General features: G+C 48.4%; 1 protein-coding gene across 1 annotated transcript; it reads right to left on the bottom strand.

The window, feature by feature from the left end:
- Positions 1 to 11724: 11724 nt before the first annotated feature.
- Positions 11725 to 14676, bottom strand: LOC134387586 (complement C3-like). The gene is made up of 8 exons (XM_063110014.1): positions 14614 to 14676; positions 14222 to 14308; positions 13893 to 13998; positions 13303 to 13392; positions 12896 to 12982; positions 12649 to 12807; positions 12293 to 12428; positions 11725 to 11857 (listed from the first exon to the last, which is right to left on the bottom strand). Exons 1-8 carry the CDS (start codon positions 14674 to 14676, stop codon positions 11725 to 11727), a joined length of 861 nt encoding a protein of 286 aa, XP_062966084.1.
- Between the last annotated feature and the right edge of the window lie 5653 nt (positions 14677 to 20329).

Raw genomic sequence — 20329 nt, 5'->3', positions numbered from 1 at the left:
ACCGGGGAGCGCTGGCTCCGCCCCGGCTCCGCCTCTGCTCCTGCGCCCCAAAGCCAGGCGGGCGCCCGGGGTCTGCACCCTGCGGCGGAGCGCGCAGACCTCGGGCGGGGGAGGCGGCGCGGCCTCTGCAGTCGGTCACATGTCCCCACGCTGCGCGGGGTCCGCGTCTTCACGTCCCTCGTGGGGGCGGGGCCGCATCCGAAGGCCGCGGCGAGTCCCCGCGTCCCCCCCTCCACCAGCGCGTGCTCCCCGAGTTCGTCACCTTCTTCCGCGTCCTCCTCCCTACCCCAGGAATCAGGCGCTTCTTAGGACCCAGGCCCCTTTTCTCGCTGTGATTCTTTCACTCGGCCACCGTCACCTCTCTGAGCCTCAGTTTACTCCTCTGTAAAATGGGGACGATCACGGTGCCTGCATCCTGGAGCAGAGAGAGCGGGCCCGGGATGCTCCAGTAGAGAACTTAATAGCGCCTGGCATGCCATAGACACTTAACTAAGTTGTCACTGGGTCTTATGTACTACGTACCCATAGCAGGGACAGGCAGTGTATGGGTGGGAGAGGGTGAGGTGCTCGTGAGAAATACAGATTCCTGGGCGCTAGCAGCCCGGCACAATCCGGCTGTCTAGGGTCTCCAGGGAATCTGCATTGCAAACCCGAAGGTTGAGAACCCAGTGGGACAGGACAATTTCAACCCAGCGCAGGGGCTGGGGTGACTCAGGTGGTGCTCTGGCCCATCCTGGGGACATCAGAGATGGCTTTAGAGGCAAGAGAGAGTCCGGTGCTTTGGGGCAGGTTTTCTCAACCTGGGCACTTTTGACATCTTGGGGTGAATAGTTCTTTGTGGTGGCAGGCTGTTCTGTTCATTGTAGCCCAGCATCCCTGGCCTCCACCTGCTAGATGCTAGTGGCACCCCTCTCCCAGTTGTGGCAACCAAACATGTCTCCCGACATTGCCAAATGTCCCCTGTGGGGCAAAGTGGCACTGGGGTAAACGACTCTACACATTTTTTTCCATTGCTCACTGCTGTCAGTAAAAATGTTGAAGCTCCACCCCAGATGGATATTTATTTATACATTATATACAAATACAATTACACCAGTCTGTAGATTATAATGTTATATTATATAATTCCTATTATATAAAGATATATTCTTTAGAAAGTGGAAAATGGAGATTAAAAAATATAGATGTTCTGATGTTTTCCAGTTGAACCCTAAGCTTTGTTTGTGGGGTACATATGCACCCCACTCTAAAGACTATGTCAGCGACCTGCAAGCAGTTCATGGTTCCTTGTGGCTAAATGGTGGCATTTCAGGCAGGGACAGGGGACTGTAGCCTGCACACAGGAGCTGGGATTTTTATCTTGATGGAAGTGGGGAGGTCGGGAAGGGCTCTCCCATCATAGTTGCCAATTACTAATCAGTTTGCCCCATGGAAGGGGAGGTCACAGCTATGTCCCATCCCCTAGCCAGGGTGGGCACCGAGTGGGCAGGAAACAGGTGGGAGTCTGATCCAGCCTCGACACAATCAGGTCTGCTAGGTTCTAATCACAATAGACACCATAATGAGCACCTACTCTGTGCCACACACTGTTCCAAGCATTGCAGACACAGCACCAAACAAAACCAAGATCCCTGCCCTCATGGAGCTGGCATTCTAGTGGGGGAGACAGACAAGAAACAAATCTATAATAGGACAGGATATGGTAAGTGCTATGAGACGAAAAATGAGCTGGGGTAGGGGAATGGGTAAAGGGGGATTAGCAAAGCCTGCAGGAAATGACATCTAAGGGGAGACCTGAAAGAAGTGAGGGGAGGAGCCACATGGATACTTGGGGGAAGAGAGTTCCAGGCAGAGGCAACAGCAAATTGCTTGGGGCCTTCAACACGGCAGCTGGGCTCCCCAGAGCAAGTGATCCAAGAAGGTGAAGCCTGGTGGAGCTTGTACCTTTGTATCTTTTCATGATCTAACCTCAGAAGTCACATGGCATCACTGCCTCTATGTTCTGTACATTTACTTATTTATTTGTTGGTGGCTGGTCGCTATGGGGATCCGAACCCTTGACATTGGTGTTACTAACATCATGCTCTAACCAAGCGAGCTAACTGGCCAGCCTATGTTCTGTACACTTAAAGCGAGCCATTAGATCCAGCCTACATTCAAGAAGAGGGGAATAAAGACCCCATCCTCTGTCCCCTCCTGCCCACCCATCTCCTGCTGGAGGCTCTCATTGCTGAGCCCAGAAGGAAGGAGGGCAAGGATGCCCATTGATGCAATCAGCCTCTTTTCAGGGCACAGGACCATGGAAAGATGGATGAAAGTTGATTTTGAAGGACAGACAGGAGACATAACCAGAGTATTGAATTTTTACATTTGTAGATGAACAGAACGGCAAATATTCCCAGCAATCACGTGGGGACACCACCTACCTGTCAGGAGTTCTGTTTGAGTTTCGTGGCTATCTTGGCCCAGGCTGATGAGGCTTGTTTATGCAGTGGCATGAACATTACTGTGTTCTATCCTTTATTTTTATAAAAAGACATGCAAAAGGAGAAAATTCACATGCTGAAAACAGTGATAAGAAGGGTAGCCTCTGACACTTTAGTATAATTGAGTCAAAAATGGAATTCATTAGATCCATCCATTCGTTCATCTATCAGATGCATCAAATGCTTCCTATGTGGCAGGTATGGTGCTAGGCACTTCCTATGTGGCAAACGCCATTTTTGCCCTTCTAGAGCTCATAGTCTTAATGGGAAAGAGAAACAGGAAGCAGATGATACCAGAAGTAATTGTTTAATTATAGTTTTGAAATATACCAAAAAAAAAAGAGAAAAAGTTATTGGGGGATCCATGAGGAGGGCTAACACATGGGAACCTGACCTGGGCAGGGTGGTCAGGGAGGGCTTCCTGGAGGAGGTGCCCCTTGAGCTGAAATCATAACACTTTCTGAAACACTGTGCCAAGTGCTTTAAACTATATATCTCATTTAATCCTCAAGTGCTTTAAACTATGTGTCATTTAATCCTCAAGGGCTTTAAACTATGTATCTCATTTAATCCTCACAGTAGCCTGATGAAGAGGGTAATATTACTAAAAATGGGAAAACAGGTTCAAGAACTTCCTTAAGATCTCTCTGAAAGGTGAATAGTAGTCTCCAAGGTGAAAAGGTGCTGGGGAAAGGAAGCAGCTTTTGCAAAAAGTCCTGAGGTGGGAAAGGGCTTGTCCCATTGCAGAAAGCGAGAGGCCAGCATGGCTGGGGCTTATTGAGCAAGGGGATGAGTGGAGAGAGGTGAAGACCATGTTGTGAGTGGACCAGCCAAAAGCAGCACATCTTGACCTTGGGCTGGACCCTTTGAGGCTTAAGCTGGGTGGCTCTGTGTTTAATTGCGATGGAAATGGACATAACTGGAACATATGTGTGCTTTTCGCAATCTAGTCAGTATCCCCTCCAGTGTAACCAAATAAAAAAGACTGGGAATGCCTAGAGTTGGAGAAGGTATAGGGAAATGAGAAATCTGCCAAACCACTGGAAAGAGCATTCTTTGCCCAAACCTTCAGGCACGGCAACATGGTGAAATCTGCTACTAAGATATTACGTGGCTGTAACCACGTCTTTCTTTTTCTGTCTTCTGAAGCTTTGACATCTGGGGCCTTGATAACCCTGGGGAGACTGCCCCTCCCAGGACTGGCCAGTTCCGAGATAACAAACAACTTTCCCCTGAGTATGCCTTTCTAACGGAAACCAAGCCCACGCTTCCTCCACCTCCTCTATCGGGCTCTCACACTCAGGGCCACTACCCACTTGCCCTGATCACCCCAGGGCTAGGTGCCTGACAACTAGGGACAGCCCCTATGCCCTAGAGCTTGCTGAAATTGTTCAAACTAGCCAATCCTAACCCTGCTGACCCTGCCTCACCTTTTCCTTCCCATGGAAACCACAATAAAGGCTCCTGCCTACGTCTCCCCCTCACTCCCTCTGCCTCCTGGCCCACCCTTGTGCTCCCCCATGTGGCTCTGTATATCCCTGTGTGGCATGCTGTGCCTCCTGTTTCTAGGGATCTGTGAGTATAAACTTTTCCCTTCATGACAGTCATTTCCACATCTGCATGTCTTACGACATCGATTAAAACAAATCCTGGGGACCCTTAAAACACATGCCTACCCCATGACCCAACAGTCTCACTCCCAGAACTACTTAGCCACGAACACAAAGTTGCATGTAAAAGGTATTCATTGTGACCTTGTTGCTAAAATCGAGAAGTGTCCATCTAAAGGGGACTGTGCCCATAAATTAGGGATATCCATGCGATGGGATATTATTATACAGTTCTTCAAAAGAATGAGCTAGATTTCTCTCTGCCAATATAAGGAGATGGCCAGACATAGAATTAAGCAAAAAAGAAAGGCAAACCTCCAAATAATTCATATGATCTTTTTTGTTGTTGAAAAAATGATGAATTATTTATGTTGGTGGATATATATGTACATTGTATACATATGAGGGGTCTTCAAAAATTCATGGAAAAAGTTGAGTTAAAGATAATATGAATTCTTCCATGAACTTTTTGAAGACCCCTCATATACATATACGTGTATATAACACATATGCTGGTATGTACATAAGAAAGTCTGGAGCTATAACTAAACCACTCGTGTGCATTTCTGCATGTGGACATCCACACCACCTTAATTTTCCATATTGCATATTTCTCTAACAATTGAATTTCCTTTGCAACAAGCATCTGTCACTTTTGTAATCAGAAAAAAAAAATGTCCAGTAAGATAAATCCAATTTATTTTTTAAAATAATATTTACGAAAACCTTGAAATATATCTTTGATAATGATGCCTAAGAGGTGAGAAGTAATGTGGGATTTTATAATTTGTGTAGTCCTCAGTGAATGGAATGTCCTTGACAGCACAGATTTCTATCGTTTGAGTTTTGCGAAATCACCTTCATACTTTTCCAGGAATGCATTATGTGCAAAAGTTGGGTAACCTGTTTTGGGGCTCTGCTCAAATGAATTTGGTGAGTGGAGAAACTTGCTGGGCTCCAGGCTGTCTGCAGAGTGTGCCCTGGGCCTTAGTATCTTAGTATCTTAGTATCAGTGCCCTGGCCTATGTGTCATTGTCCCCTTTACGGATGAAGAAACTGAGTCTCAGAGAGGTCACGTAAATCATTCAAGGCACCCAGCTTAGAAATGGCATAGTCAGGATGAACTTGGGCCAGCTGACAGCCAAAGCTCCTTCAAGCTGGAATTGAGGTAGAGGATTGAGATGAAGCGGGCACACGGTGGAACCAGACAGTCTTGGTATGTGTCACTTCCCAGCTCTTGGAGCAATTTCTCAACCTGGGTAAACACCCAGGAGTGAGATTGCTGGATCATATGAAATGACTATGTTTAACTTTGTGAAAAACTGTCAAACTGTCTTCCAGAGCGACTGTATCATTTTGCATTCCCAGTAGCAATAAACGAAAATTCCTGTTGCTCAACATTCCATCCAACACTTGGTGTTGTTAGTGTTTTGGATTTTAGCCATTCTAATAGGTATGCAGTGGTATCCCATTGTTGCTTTAGTTTGCAGTTCCCTAATGACATATAATGCTGAGCATCTTTTCATATGCTGTTTTGCCTTCTGTATATCTTGGTGTTTGCTTTCAATTGGGTCGTTCTTCTGTTTTGGGATTTTTTTTGGTATACTTTGGAAATAAGTCTTTTATCAGATATGTGTTTTATGAATATTTTCTCCCATCAGTGGCTCGTCTTTACACTCTCTTAGCCCTCTTACTTTTCAGAGTCCTCAGATAGCTGCTCCTTGCCTTCCATCAGAGAGACAGGGTGGGCATACTCCATCTTATCAAGAGCCAGAACTTCGAGCCGGCCCGTGGCTCACTCGGGAGAGTGTGGTGCTGATAACACCAAGGCCACAGGTTTGGATCCCTATATAGGGATGGCTGGTTCGCTCACTTAGGTGAGCGTGGTGCTGACAACACCAAGTCAAGGGCTAAGATCCCCTTACCAGTCATCTTTAAAAAAAAAAAAAAAAAAAAGAGCCAGAACCTCAGGGCTTGAATATTTTAAAGAAAAGTCAAAGTATCATATCATTTCACCCATAAATATTTAACATATTTTTTAACAGATAAGAACTTCTTGTTTTGAGCATAATCACATATCATTATCATGCACAAGAAAATAAACAATAATTCCTTAATATCATCTCATACCCAATCTATGGTCAATGTTTCCAGACTGTCCCCAAAATGTTTTATTTTTGGTTGATTCATTTTATTTATTATTTATTTTTAAGTCCTTTTATTATTCTTTTCTAACAAACAGCTGCAGGAAGGTTGGCTTATTTTTGTCAGGATCCAAACAAGGTCTACATATGGCACTTGGTAGATATTTCTGTGAAGTGTCTTTTGATCTATAATAGCTCTTCCTCCCTTTAGAAAATGTCCCTTGTTTGCAGAACCCAGTGGATTTTCTGTAATGTGGTACCTGTGCAGAAGGCACACACACTCTTAACTGCCTCAGCCAGGAGACCGTTATATTTTCTGCTCTCATTCCATTGGCCAAGACCCATCACGTGTCTCCACTCACCTGCAGGAGAGGCTGGGAAACGTCATTTAGTGTAGTAGACAGAAAGCAAGGAATCAGTTAGGTGAGCACATCACACTGTTTCCACCACACCCTCCCCCACCTCCCCGGAGGAGCTTCTGACTTTAAATCAGAGGCCATGCAGGGAGGGAGGGACCACATGTCAGCTGCCACAGAAAGATAGCAGCAGCAACGTCCAGTTTTCGGAGGCTGCTGGTGCAGTGGGTCTGATAACGAATCAGTGTCCACTGTCAGTGGTGGCTCAGCCCAGTGGTCACTGCAACTGTGTCTTCTCCAGTACTGGTCTGTGTCCTTGAGACCTGGAGCCTCATTCTCTTTTCTTCTGGCAACTCTGTGAGATCCCAAGTATTTCTTAAAAATCAGCTTTATTAAAGTGTGATTTACATATAAAATTCATCTATTTCAGGTGTATATTTCAATGATTTTTAGTACTTGACTGAGTGGTGCAACCATCACCCTGATTGAGTTTGAGAACATTTTTATCCCTCCCATAAGAGCCCTTGTATCTATTTATATTCAATTCCCATCCCCACTCCCAGCCTCAGGCCACCAGTAATCTTTATAGATTTGCCTTTACTGGACATTTCATGTAAATAGAATCGTACAATATGTATCTCTTGTGTCTGCTTATTTCACGGAGCATAAGGTTTTTGAGGCTCATCCGTGTTTTAGCACATGTCATTAGTTCATTTCTTTTTATTGCAAATAATGAATAGTATTCCATTGTATGGATATACCAAATTTTGTCTGTTGCTCCCAAGTATTCTTAAATAAACTTTTCTGCTTAAATCAACCAGAGTTGGTTTCTGTGACTAAGTTAATAACCCTCACAAATTTATGTTTATTTATTTATTTATTTGGCAACTGGCCAGTGTGGGCATCTGAATAATTTTAAATTTTTCTATCTGTTTTGTATAAAACCGACATGATTTAAGAGTGAAACAAATGTACACAGAGAAGTGGGACATCCTGCAGCCCCAGACAGAGGAATTAGATATTTATATATGCACACAGGTGGATATATTGCCTTGCAAGTCATTTCCTTGATCCACCTGGATTTCAGCTGCACCTGCAGCAGACAGTTGCATGCAACTCAAACTCCCACCTCAAGTTCGGAAATTGAACAACACATTCTTAAATATTATCAATGTGCTACAGGAAAAATCATTAGGGAAATTAGAAACTACTTCCAAAAATAAAAAAAAAGAAATACTTTGAGACAAATGAAAATGAAAACACAACATGCCACTTATAGTTGTAAATGCCTGTATTAAAAAAGAAGACAGATCTCAAATCAGCAACCTAATTTTACATCTTAAGGGACTAGGGGAAAAAAAGACAAACTAAACCCAAGCTACCAGAAGGACGGAAATAACAAAGATTAGAGCAGAGATAAGTGAAATAGAGAATAGAATAACAACTGAATATCAGTGAAACCAAAAGCTGGTTCTTTGAAAAGATCAACAAAGTTGACAAACTCTTAGCTATAATGACTAAGAAAAAAAGAGAGAAAATGCAAATAGCTAAAATTAGAAATGAGGGTTGGCCAGTTAGCTTAGTGGGATAGAGTGTGGTGCAGATAACACCAAGGTCCAGGGTACTGGACAGCTGGGGAAAAAAAGAGCAGGGACATTACTACTGACCTAACAAAAATCAAAAGGATTATAAAAGAATGCTATGAACAATTGGAGACCAACAAATTAGATAATCTAGATGAAATGGAGAAATTTCTAGAAACACACGAATTACCAAAACTGACTCAAGAAGATATAGAAAATCTCAACAAACCTGTAATAAGTAAAGAGATAAAATTAATAACCAAAAACCTCCCAACAAAGAAAAGTCCAGGACCAGATGGCTTGAGTTGTGAAGTCAATCAATAATTTAAAGAATGAACACAAATTCTTCTCAAATGCTTCCAAAATATAGAAGGGGAGGGAACACTTCTTAACACTTTCTGTGGGGCCAACATACCCTGATGCCAAAGCCAGACATTGATACCACAAGAGAATAAAACTAACAATCAATATTCTTTATGAATACAGAGGCAAAAATCCTCAACAAAATGTTACCAAACCATATCCAGCAGCATGCTAAATACATTGTACACCATGGCCAAGTGGGACTTATCCTGCTAGTGATCCCTGCCTCTTGGTAATCATGCCCTGTGTAGTCTCTGTCCATACTGGACAGTACTGGCTCAGGTGACCAACAGGATGATGCAAAATGATGGTGTGGGCTTTCTAAGACAAGGTCATAAAAGGCACTGTGGCTCCCTTCTTTTCTTTATCTGGTATCACTAGCTCTGGGTAAAGCTGGCTGCCATATTGTGAGGACACTCAAGCAGCCCAGTTGAGAGGTCCATGTGGCAAGGATCTGAGGCCTTCCACCAGCCCCTACTAACTTGTCAGCTATGTGAGTGAGCTGCTTTGGAGGTGGGTCCTCTAGCTCCAGTCAAGCCTTCACATACATTGACAGCCCCAGGTGACATTTTGTAACCTCATGAGAGACCCTGAGTTAAACTATCCAGCTAAGCCATTCCCTGTGGTTTTCCTAACCCACAGAGACTATAAATGACAATCAGCTTCTATTGTTTTTAGCCTCTAAGTATTGGGTAATTTGTTTAATAGGAATAGATAACTAATGTACTAACTCTGGGGTAGGCATATTTTTTTCTGTAAAAAACCAGAAAATAAATATTTTAGATTTTCCAAGCCACATAAGATCTCTGTTGCACATTCTTCTTTGATTTTTTTCCCCCAGCTCTTTAAGAATGTGGAAAAACATTCTTAGCTTGAGGGCTGTATAGTAGCAGGTCATGAGCCTCCCCCCACTGTCTTTCTGTTTTCCCTCTCTCCTTTCTATTTCTCTCTCACTCTTTTATTTTTTCAGTCATTCATTCAGCAAAATGAGCACCTACTATGCATCAGGCCCTTAGCAGACTGCTGCAATTATAACTGTGACTAAGACAGACAGCCTCCCTGCTCTCCTGGGGCTCCCAGCCCAGTAGGGGAGACAGAAAGCAAAGGTGTAAATTCTCTAGTGCATAATTATGCACCATGACATTTTCTCTAAAACAAACAAGCGTGTTGCTGAGAGAGAGAACCCCAGGGGAAGTGGCCAGTCTCGTTTAGCCAGAATGGCTGGGAAAGGCCTCTCTGAGTGAAGACTCAGATGAGTTTGAGGGGGAAGCAGTCATGGGAAATGTGTTCTGGGCAGAGGGAACAGCTTACGCAAAGGCCCAGAGGCAGAAAACAGCTTTGGGTTTCTGGGGACCATGGAGGAGGCCTGGAGTGGAGTGAGATGGAGAGTGAGAGGACATGGGGTCAGGGAGGTGACAGGACCACAGTGTAAGGTCTTGAGGGCCATAGGGTTAGAGCAATAGGAGCCCAGGAGGGTTTTGAGCAGGGGTTGCTGTGGCCTGTTTTCTTCTGGCTGTCATGGAGATTCTAGCAGCTCCACTGTCCCATGGCCTCTTGCCTGGCTCATTGGTGATAAGGCTAGTCAATTTTTTAAAATTATTTTTTAAAAATTTATTTATTTTTTGGCAGCTGGCCAGTATAGAGATCTGAACCCTTGACCTTGGTGTTGTAACACTGTGCTCTAACCATCTGAGCTAACCGGCCAACCCGACTAGTGAATGTTTAACAAACACTCACCATGTGCCCAGCACTCACAACTCTGAGAGATGTAATGTTAGAGATGAGGAAGCCACAGCACAGGGAGGTGAGTAACCAGGCTAAGGTAACACAGCCAGGGTAGGTGGGGGCAGAATTTGAACTCAGACAGCCACTGCCATGTCATCCTGTGGCCCCACAGCCCCAGGGCTCCTCTCCACGTTTTCTGCCATCAGCTCGGTTTCTCCCCATCAGCCAGCTGGGCCTTTCCCCCTCAGGGCTGATCAGTCCTGCTCCTGCTCAAACATCTTCCATGGCTCCCTGCTGCCTTTGATAATGACCAAGCCCTGTGGCTTGGCATTTGAGGACCTTTATGAAGTCAGCCTGCCCACAGCCTTTCCAGCCTCGTCTATCTCTTTCTCACTTCCCCTCTGCTGGTTCCTCCTTCACACCCCAAGTTGAAGCCATCCTGGATGCATTGCAGTCCCTCCAGCACTCTGTGGGGGTCTCTGGACCCACATGGGCTGCTTCCTCAGCTTGGCAGGTCCTCACTCCCACCCCAGCCCACATGGATGAAATGAACTCATCTCCCCCTGCCCCTGGTGGTTGCTCCCCAGCTGCCTAGGCTTCTCCATCAGAGCTTCTGTCACTTTGAGTTCCTTGAACACTTGCTTCTGTATGAGCAATTGTGAATCATCAGGGCCAAGCACAGAGTGGGCACCAAATTCATTTATAAATTCATCTGTTCAATCACTCATTCATGCAATAATCATTTTCTGAGCACCGACTGAGGCCAGTCCCTGCTGTTGGAACTGGGAATACCTCAGTGAGCCAGACAGACACGACCCCTGTCTTAAAGGAGCTGACACACCTGTTTAACAACCAAGCCAATAAATATCATATGCGATGTACCTATAAGTGCTATTAAGAGAATAAAGCAGGGGAAGGGGACAGACAGTGATGGGAGGGGACCTATTTTAGATATGTTATTAAAGAAGGTATCTTTGAAGGGGTGACATTTATTTTGTATTTATTTATTTACTTTTGCTGGCCAGTGCAAGGATCGAACCCTGGACCTGGTGTTATTAACACTGCATTCTAACCAACTGAGCTAATGGGCCAGCGAGAGGTGACATTCAAACAGAGCCCAAGTAAGGGAAGGGTTCAAGCCAAGCAGATATTGGGGGGAGGGGGTGTCCCTGGCAGAGGAACGGTGAGAGCAAAGGCCCCGAGGTGGGAATCGACTTGGGTGTTGGAAGGATGCAAAGACCTGTTGTGGTCGGAATGGAGTGAGAAAGGGGGAGAGGGAGAGGAGACAGGTCCAAGCTGTGTTGGGACATGTCGTGCAGGGTCTCTGCTGAAAGCTGGAGAAGCAACAAATGTCTGGAGTTTGGGTATGATATTCTGTGCCCTTTATTTGGGGTTAAGCCCAGCAGCCCCGACCTTCTCCGAGACACCTTCCTGAGAGCAGCAGAGGCCTCAGGGTCTTAGGACTTGCAGCCGTGGGTGGTCAAATATTCCGAAAATCCCTCCAGCTGGTCCAGCAGTTCCTTCTTGCCCACATCCCCATCTGCTGGCCAATGCATGAGGAACATGTCCTTGCCCAGGACATAGGTGTAGCTGTGGGTGGGAGACAGCCAGAAGGGTGAGGAGAGCCTGGTGACCCTGGGGACTTGGGGACTTCCCTGCCATGCCCCTCTGTCCTGCTTGGCAGCCTCGCAGAGCCTCGGCCTGTAGCGTCCACTCCACTGGGTCCTCTCTGGTCTTCCAGCCTCGATCTAGCTCATACCAATGGGGATTAGAAAACGTGCCCCTTCCACGGGCTCTTTACTGCCCTCTGTGGAGAACGGAGGTAATGCACACCCACACTGTCTCGTGTGGATAGCATTCCCTGGACTTGTGCAGTGCACGGCCTGCGCCTCCATTCAGGGCCGCCTTGAAATCTGAGGTCTCTTGCCAACAGGTCCAGCAGAAATTTTGGGACTGAAGGCTGGGCTGGGGTAGGGAAGGGAGCCCAGGCCTGACTCCCCGGGGCAGTAGGAGCCCCCCACGCACTCAGCTTTGACTCTCCACAGGTCTGATGTCTGGCCCATGATGAGATACGATTCCTGTTCTTGCAACCCCAGGGAGTCATGGCAGGTGGCGTGGGAGACGAATTTCTTCATGGCAAGGGATGTGGCAGGGTCCGTGCCTGGAGGAGACCCAGTGTATGAGTGTGCACAGGCCTGGCCCTCCCCTACACTGGGACTCCCTCCTGGTCCCTCCCCGTTCCCAGGCTGTCATCTCCAGGCCCTCTCAGATCTTCCTCTCTTCCTGTCCCCACCCCCTCCCTGCCAGCCTCACCGTGCCTGGCCCTGCCCAGCAGCTGCCTCGACAGACCCTGCCCCTTTGAAGGCTCCGCCCCTTCTTGCTCCACCCCATTCCCGGCAGGACCTCCAGGTCAGGGCCCCACAGCCGCTCCTCTGTCACCTCCCAGATACCACTCTTGATTATATCCTGGAGCTGTATGTTGTAGTAGATGTAAGGACTGGAGGCGGAGTCCTCCACGGCCTCCAGTCTGACCTTGTACACTGGGGAAAGAGGGGGCCCGGAGGGCCTCGTGGTGGCATCTGGCCTGCAGGTGGCCCTCCGCCTGCCTCCTGACGCTCCCACACTCACCAAAATCCACGCCCGCCTCACACGCCGCCGCCTGGAGCTCCTCCTGCTTCAGCCGGTCGCTGTCCTTCCTCGGGGACGGGCACTGCTCTGGAGGGTCAGGCAGGCCGCTGCTCTGGCTGAGCTGGGGGACGGGGCTTCCTCCCGTCCGCGACCCACCCGCCCTCCCGCTGGTCCCCAAGCCCACCACCCGCTTGTCTCTGGATCTGGCCTTTTTGGTCTGGCTCTCTCCCCCTCTTTCTCTTTTGTGTCCTTTTCTTGTCTGTTTCTCCCGCCTTAGCCTCTTTGTGTCTCTCTCAGTGTGTGTATTTCTGTTTCACTTAATCTTTAGCAGTGCAAGTGTATGTGACAATTTTTGCTTCTCTGTGTCCCCATGTCTGTCTCTCTTTGTCTCCCTCGGCACATCTCACCCTCGGCACATCTGCAGACGTCTTTGTGGCAGATCTTTCGCAGTAAAGATCGCTCTGTGGGCAGGTTGTAGAAGGCGCTGCACCGAAGGGCTGTGGGGGGCAGGGCCCGGGGTCGGCTTGGGCCAGAACTGGGGGCGCACCAGGCCCCACTCCCTCCAGGCCCTGGCTCTGCCCCTTTCCCCAGCAAGGCCTGGGTACAGGTTCCCTCCTGGCCCAGCCCGATTCCTAAGCTGTCCCCTCCAGACCCTCCCTGATCTTCCCTCCCTCCTGGCCCCGCCTCCTGCAAGCCTCAGTAAGCCACGCCCCTCCGAAGGCCCCACCCCTTTAAGGCCCCGCCCCTTCTTGCCGCATCCCATTCCCGGCAGGCGGTGCCCGGTCCCCCTTCGGTTCTGGACAAACTTCTTCTTGACTCCGCCCACTTAGATCGCTCAAGAAAGCCACGCCCCTTATGACCGTCCAGGCTCAGGCCCCTCTTGGCAACGCCCCGTCCCCCTTCCTGGCTTCGTCCCTCATCCTTCCCCCTCCTGGCCCTGTCCTCTGCAGGCTGTGCCTCCTCGCGGGCTCCCTCTGCCCCCGAGACCCTTGCCCACAAGGTTCGTAGTAATCGTAGACGGTGACCACGGCGGCCTGCAGGAACTCCGCTGGCAGCATCCTGTGGACCCGGAAGCCCAGCACTATGTCTTTCTCGTGGGAGAGCTGGGGGGAGGGGAGTCCTGTTCACACAGGACTGACCAGGGACACTGACCACAGGGCCTTGGCCATGAACACTGGTCATGACCCCAGACCACCTGGGTTTGACTACACCAGAGGCTCTAACCTCAGAGGGCACGGCTTAAGTGCAGCACTGCCCAAGGACTGACCCTGTGTTCTTCCCTGGGCTGCCCACAGGCCTCTGGCAGAGGCACCTGGCATTTCTCACCTTCTCTAGGTACAGGACAACCGTACTGTCGCTGGAGTTTGTCTTGGTCTCGTACTGGAAGGCGTACATCTCCACATCGCTTGTGAGCTGGGGCAGAGGGTGGAGACCAGGGTCAGCAGGGAGCCTCTGAGGCCCCCAGCTCTAGGATCTCCAGTCCGAGTGAAGTAACTCCCAGAGCTCCCAGCCCTTGTCTGATCAGCCCCACTGTTGCGAGGAAACTGAGGCCCAAGCAGGGCGAGATTTAGCTAAGGCCATGCAGAGAGTCAACTAGAAGTGACCATTGACCATGTGGGGCACTAACCCGGGGGCCTTGATCGGGGTAGACGCTTCTCTGCACCTACACGGGGACTGCAGGCTGTTGCTCTACAGTGGGCGGGTGGGGTCTTCCTTACCTGTTTAAGGTCATCCTGGTTGGGGTAGAAGCCGGTGAGCAGGGAGATGTCCATGATGGTCATTGTGGCCTCCCGATTGCCTTAGAACCTGGGGATTTCACAGCCCCAGTGTCTCTTCCCGCTGTGCTGCCTCTCCTCCATGCTCCTCAGTGCCATCATCTGTTGTCTGGACTAGTGCAGTAGCCTCCTCCCGGGTCTCCCCCTCCCCCTCAGCCCTCCAAGGCACAGAACTTTAGCAGCAGAAATCTGACATGCTGCTTCCTTCCTTCAATTACCAAATGCCGGGGCTGGCCAGTTAGCTCAGTTGGTTCGAGCATGGTGCTGATAACACCAAGGCCCAGGGTTCAACCCCTGTACCTGCCAGCCGCCGAAAGACCAAAACCAAGCAACTCCCCCCCCCCCCAAATGCTCTGTCTCAGGCTCTGCACCGTTCTGCTTTACCTCCTCCCACCCTAGTCTCCATTCGATTGCTCTTAGCCTCAGTCCCGTCCTGCCTCTGGACCTTTGCACGTGCTGTTCCTTCGGCCTGGATCCTCGCTCCTCTCTCTTCACCCTAAAACATCCTCTCATTTTTCCTGTCTCAGCTGATGCACCACTCCCTCTGGGAAGCTTTCACAGTCGGCATACCCGACTATTCTCTGACTTGCCTCCCCTGACTCTCTGGACCTCTCCTTTGCTACATTTAAGCAGAGTCGTCATTTTGTATTAGTTCTGGGTAATTATTTGGTTATTATTGTCTGTCTCCCTTGATAGGTTGTGAACTTCACCGAGGCAGGGAGGGGCTGCCTTGCTCACAGCTGTGTCCCTGGTTCGTAGAACAGCACCTGGCACATAGTAAGTGCTCAGTACATGTTTACCTCTGGGGTGGACCTGGGTAAAGGGGTCGTGAGTCAGAGCAGAACTGGGGTGGGGGCTGGGGTGCCTGGAAAAGGTAGGAACTGGGTCTTGGAGTCAACTCTGGGCATTTGGGTCATGGAGCATGTTGGCCAAGGTACAGCCTTCTGTCCTGGGACGTCAGACATGGCAGTATGGGGGACAGAATGGGCGGGATGGGGAGGAGGAAGAGGGGGCAGGCATAGAGAGACAAGCTTGGCTGATTCCAATCCTCCACTCAGTACACAGGGAGGGCTGCTAAGCAATCTGGATTCCAGAGGTGGGGTTCTCCTCCCACCCAGCCCAAGATCCTGGTGCCCTGACCTCGTTTCCATTTGGAGCTGGAAGGTCTCCTCTCCCTTTTTATTCTCTGCAGAGAAAAGGCAGGAGTTCAGAGGCTGAGTAGCACAGTGGTTAAGCACACAGCCTCTGGAACCAGCTTCCTGGGTTCAAATCCTGATGCTGCTGTGCGACTTTGAGTGAGTTGCTTAATCTCTCTGTTCTTCAGTTTCCTCATCTGTAAGTAGGGATCATAATATTCCCAACCCAACAGCGTTGTTGTGAGATTAAATGAATTAGTCCAAGTAAATCATTTAACATAATGCCTGATCAGTGCTTTGTAACTTGTGTGTTGTTCATCTTCCTCCCCTAGAATGTGGCTTCCAGTGAAGAAGGGATATTTTACTTGTTCATGTCTATGTTCCCAGAGCCAAGAAATGACCTGGTAAGTAAGTCTCACTAAACATTTGTGGGATGACTGAGTGAAGCAAAAAATGTGCTTGATGAATGACAGTTTGAAATAAAATAATAAAGAAGAAGGGTTGGGCATTTGTGGGCCCAAGCTCACCTTCTGGCATGCTGTGGAGAGTCACGTTCAGGTGGTACAGGTTGCAGGTGCCCTCATAGGATTCTAAGGACCTGTGGTATATGGTCAGGATCTGCTGGGGCAAGGGAGAGGGGTGTCAGAGCCCACCTTTACCTTGTCCCTTTCCTCCTCACCCCAGTCCTTGACTGCCTAGGTCCCTGCCCATGTGGAGAATTCACTGGAATATCTGCTACCCTCAATTCCTAGGTGCAGTGGCCAGAAGAGTCTAGACCAGCTCTGTGTCATAAAACTTTCTGCAGTGATAGAGATGGTCTCTATCTGCATTGTTCAATATGGCAGCCACTAGCCACATGTGGCTACCGAAATATGACTCATGAGACTGATAAACTGAATTTTTAATTTATCCTTTTTTTTTTTCCTTTTGGCAGTTGGCTGGTGTAGGGATCAAATCCTGGACCTCAGTGTTATCAGCACCATGCTCTAACCAACACAGCTAACCAGCTAGCACAATTTTATTTACTTTTAACTTGTTTAAATTTAAATTTGGGGGAGAGGGGTTTAGGGAGAAATTGGTAAAGGGCCACAAAATATATTTACATTGTGTAATAATAAAATTTAAAAAAAAATACATAGGGCCGGCCCGTGGCTCACTGGGAGAGCGTGGTGCTGACAACACTAAGCCAAGGCTTAAGATCTCCTTACCGGTCATCTTAAAAATAAAATAAAATAAAATAAAATAAAATAAACGAAATAAATTTGAACTTAACTAAGGCTTAAGGAGGGGTATGTCTTGCCTAAGGTCACACAACAAAGGCAGAGATTCAGCCATGACTCCATTGCCTGAAACATGGTAACAGGCTGCCTTTTGGTGAGCAAAACTGCTGTCCTCCTGGGCGATAGGGCACGGAGCTGGCTCATATTTTGGGGGAAGGGTGGAATTATCCTCTGGGCCTTGGAAGGCATCCTGGAGGGAGAATCTTCCTTTGGGGGGACAAGGAAGGAGACACCTCCTCATAGACCCAGGATGAGAGGGGAAGAAGGGCCCGAAGACCTCCCTGACTCTTGATTTAGAACAAGTGAAGGCGATTCTGAGCTTCCATTTTCCCACCTGTTGCATGGACCCTATACCCATACCAACTTCCCAGTCTGAGGTCCTTAGCCTGTCCCCAAGCAAACAGTAGTGCCCTAAATAATAGCTAAATTCATTTCTGATTTTGATCTTATCTTGGAGTCTAAGACTTGTCCCTACTCTTCCTAACTAGGGAGGCCCTGGGCCCCAGGTAAAGATCTCAAGGGTTGGTCTGAATGTTTGTGTCCCCCCCCAAATTTATATGTTGAAACCTAATCACCAATGTGATAAATATTAGGAAGTGGGGCCTCTGGGAGATGATTAGTTTAGAGGGTGGAGACCTCATGAATGGGGTTCTCTTCTAAAAGAGAATTCTCTTCTAAAAGCAACCCCAGAGAGCCACCTTGTCCTTCCCACCATGCGGGGACACAGCAAGAAGCCTCCATCTATGAACCAGAAAACAAGCCCTCACCAGACACCAAATCTGCCAGTGCCTTGACCTTGAAATTCCCAGCCTCCAGAACTGTGAAACAAACTTCTGTTGTTTATAAGCCACCCAGTTTGTGCTGTTCTGTTGTAGTAGCCTGAATGGATAAAGATAGTGAAATACCACACCTACCGAGATGGTACCTCTCCCAGTGCCACTGGCTTTGATCTCTAGGTCGTCCTGGGCAAAGAACTGAAGGGAAGGGAGAGAGGAATTTAAATGCAGGTCAACTACAATGGGGGTGGAAAGGAAGGCATGCACTGGAACTGGGGCCTCGTTTATTTCCCTAACTTGGGATCTGGTGATTCATTACCCACCTCTCCACATGCAGATGTTTTTGCTATTTCTTTTTGACAGAGCATTTGTGGTTTCTACCCTGTCACAGATCAACTAGAGCTGCTAACTCAGACTATGTCCTACTGTGCATCTCTCAAATCTGTTCACTTTGCAGCATCTACAAAATTTCCCATGCGTAAAGCCCCCACAAGACTCTTCTGATTGGCACTTTCCACCACTTAACATGCTATATATTCTACTCATTCATATCTCTTTGTTGTCCACCTCCCCCATTAAAATGTAAAATTCTACAAGGGTACAGATTCTTTCTGTCTTGTTCCTGGCTGTATTTCCAGCACCAAGAAGAGTGCCAGGCACACAGTGGGTGCTCAATAAAGACGTGTCAAGTAACTGAAGCTTAAATGACACCTCCTTCATGGAGTAAGGTCATGGCAGTTACCTTACTCACCACACCCAAGTAATTTCCTCCTTTACACATTTATTTCTCTTTCCCTGTGTTCAGAACACTTAAAATGGAATATATTTAGTGTTTTTTTGCTTCATTCTAGATTTTGCATTACACGAGGAAAGGGATGAATCTTTATAACGTATCCCCAACACCCAGGAGAGTGATTAGCATGTAGAAGATGCTCAAGAAATGTTTGTGGAATTGATGAATCAATAAATTGACAGTATAGCGAAATTTCCAACGGTTATGAGATAATCCTGTTGGGGGGGGAGATTGGCTGGGGCATGACTCTTGGTCTCATTCCCAGTATCACCTCTGTGTGTACTTCCCGTCTGCCCCTCAGTGCCGCAACTTTGCTGACCGCTGCTGATAAGCGTCGTTCTGATCAATGAGCCACTCCACGTTCAAGGCTCTCTTGGGGGCACTTATCTGGACGCGGAGATCCTGGACGCCCTCGAAGGGGACATCTTCCTGGAAGCGGGCCATGGCTTCTAGGGCCACCACCGTGGTCTGGGTATTGAGACGGTGGTCACGGATTAGTACCACAGACAGCGCCCCAGGAGCCCGTGGGCCGACGTGTCAGCACCACGGACAGCGCCGTCGGGTAGGGCCGGGCGCATCAGGAGCTCGGCTAGCGCCCCCGCCCCCACCTCCTGAGGCCCCCGTCACCTGCGTGGACCCGAAGCCTCCTCCCAGCTCCCGCTTCTCCAGTAGCCACTTGGCGATGGCGTGTGTCTCACTGTGCCAACGCAGCTCCAGCTTCTGCATCAGCGCATAGGCTGTGGCCTCAATGGTATACAGGGAGTTCACGTACTGCTCACCCACTGGCCAGTGGGTTTTGTCTAGAAGGGGGACACCCACTTTGTAACCGAGGGCTGGGTCCCTCTGCCTCAACCTACTCTATCCTGTATCATCTGGCCCAATTTTTTTCTTATCTGCCATTTTATTGAGCACTTTGCGTGAAGCTCTTTGTTGAGAAAACGTGTGAACATTGCACCTTCAAAATTATCCTAGGAGACAGGACTCTAACTATTTAGAGGTGGGGAAATTTAGGTCCACAAAAGCTCCTCCAGATCCCTCCAGTCCCACTGCAAGCAAGTTTTTCTAACTCCATTTCCCTTGACTTGGGGAATGGAGAAGATGGGATGTGGATCTTTGGGGATGAGATAGGGCAGGCCTGGGAAGGCAGACCCCTCTCAGTAATCCACGGTTTATGACCTTTCCATCCTTGTACACCAAGCACTCTTTTCCACTCTAGGGTGTTTGCACATGCCATTCCTTTTGCTTGGGATATCCTTGGCCTTTTGCACAGGTGTGACTTTTCATCTTTCATCCCAGCCCTCCAGTCCCCTCCCCTTGCCACCCACCCACCTTGTATGTTATCATCTCAGTGCTTATCTCAATTTGTAATTACATATAGATCTATTTGTCTTCTGCCTGCCTCTCCCAGGGACATCAGGACCCTTGAGGGCAGGGACCATATCCGTCTTGCTCACCTTGATCTCTCAGGGTCGAGCTCAAGACCTGGCACACAGTAGGTGCTCAATAAACACTAAGTGATAAGATACACATTGCTGGATTTGAAATCATATCCCCTCCCCTGTGACTGTAGTTAACACACAGTTAGTTAAGACATACCACACACCCACCTCGGCTGGCGAAGTTGTCCAGGCGGTCATTGGCTTGGGAGCTGTTGGCGAGGGCCAGTGCATAGGA

The sequence above is a fragment of the Cynocephalus volans genome, chromosome 10, assembly GCF_027409185.1.
Source record: "Cynocephalus volans isolate mCynVol1 chromosome 10, mCynVol1.pri, whole genome shotgun sequence".
Lineage (NCBI taxonomy): Eukaryota > Metazoa > Chordata > Mammalia > Dermoptera > Cynocephalidae > Cynocephalus > Cynocephalus volans.
This window is presented reverse-complemented; position numbering and strand designations above follow the sequence as displayed.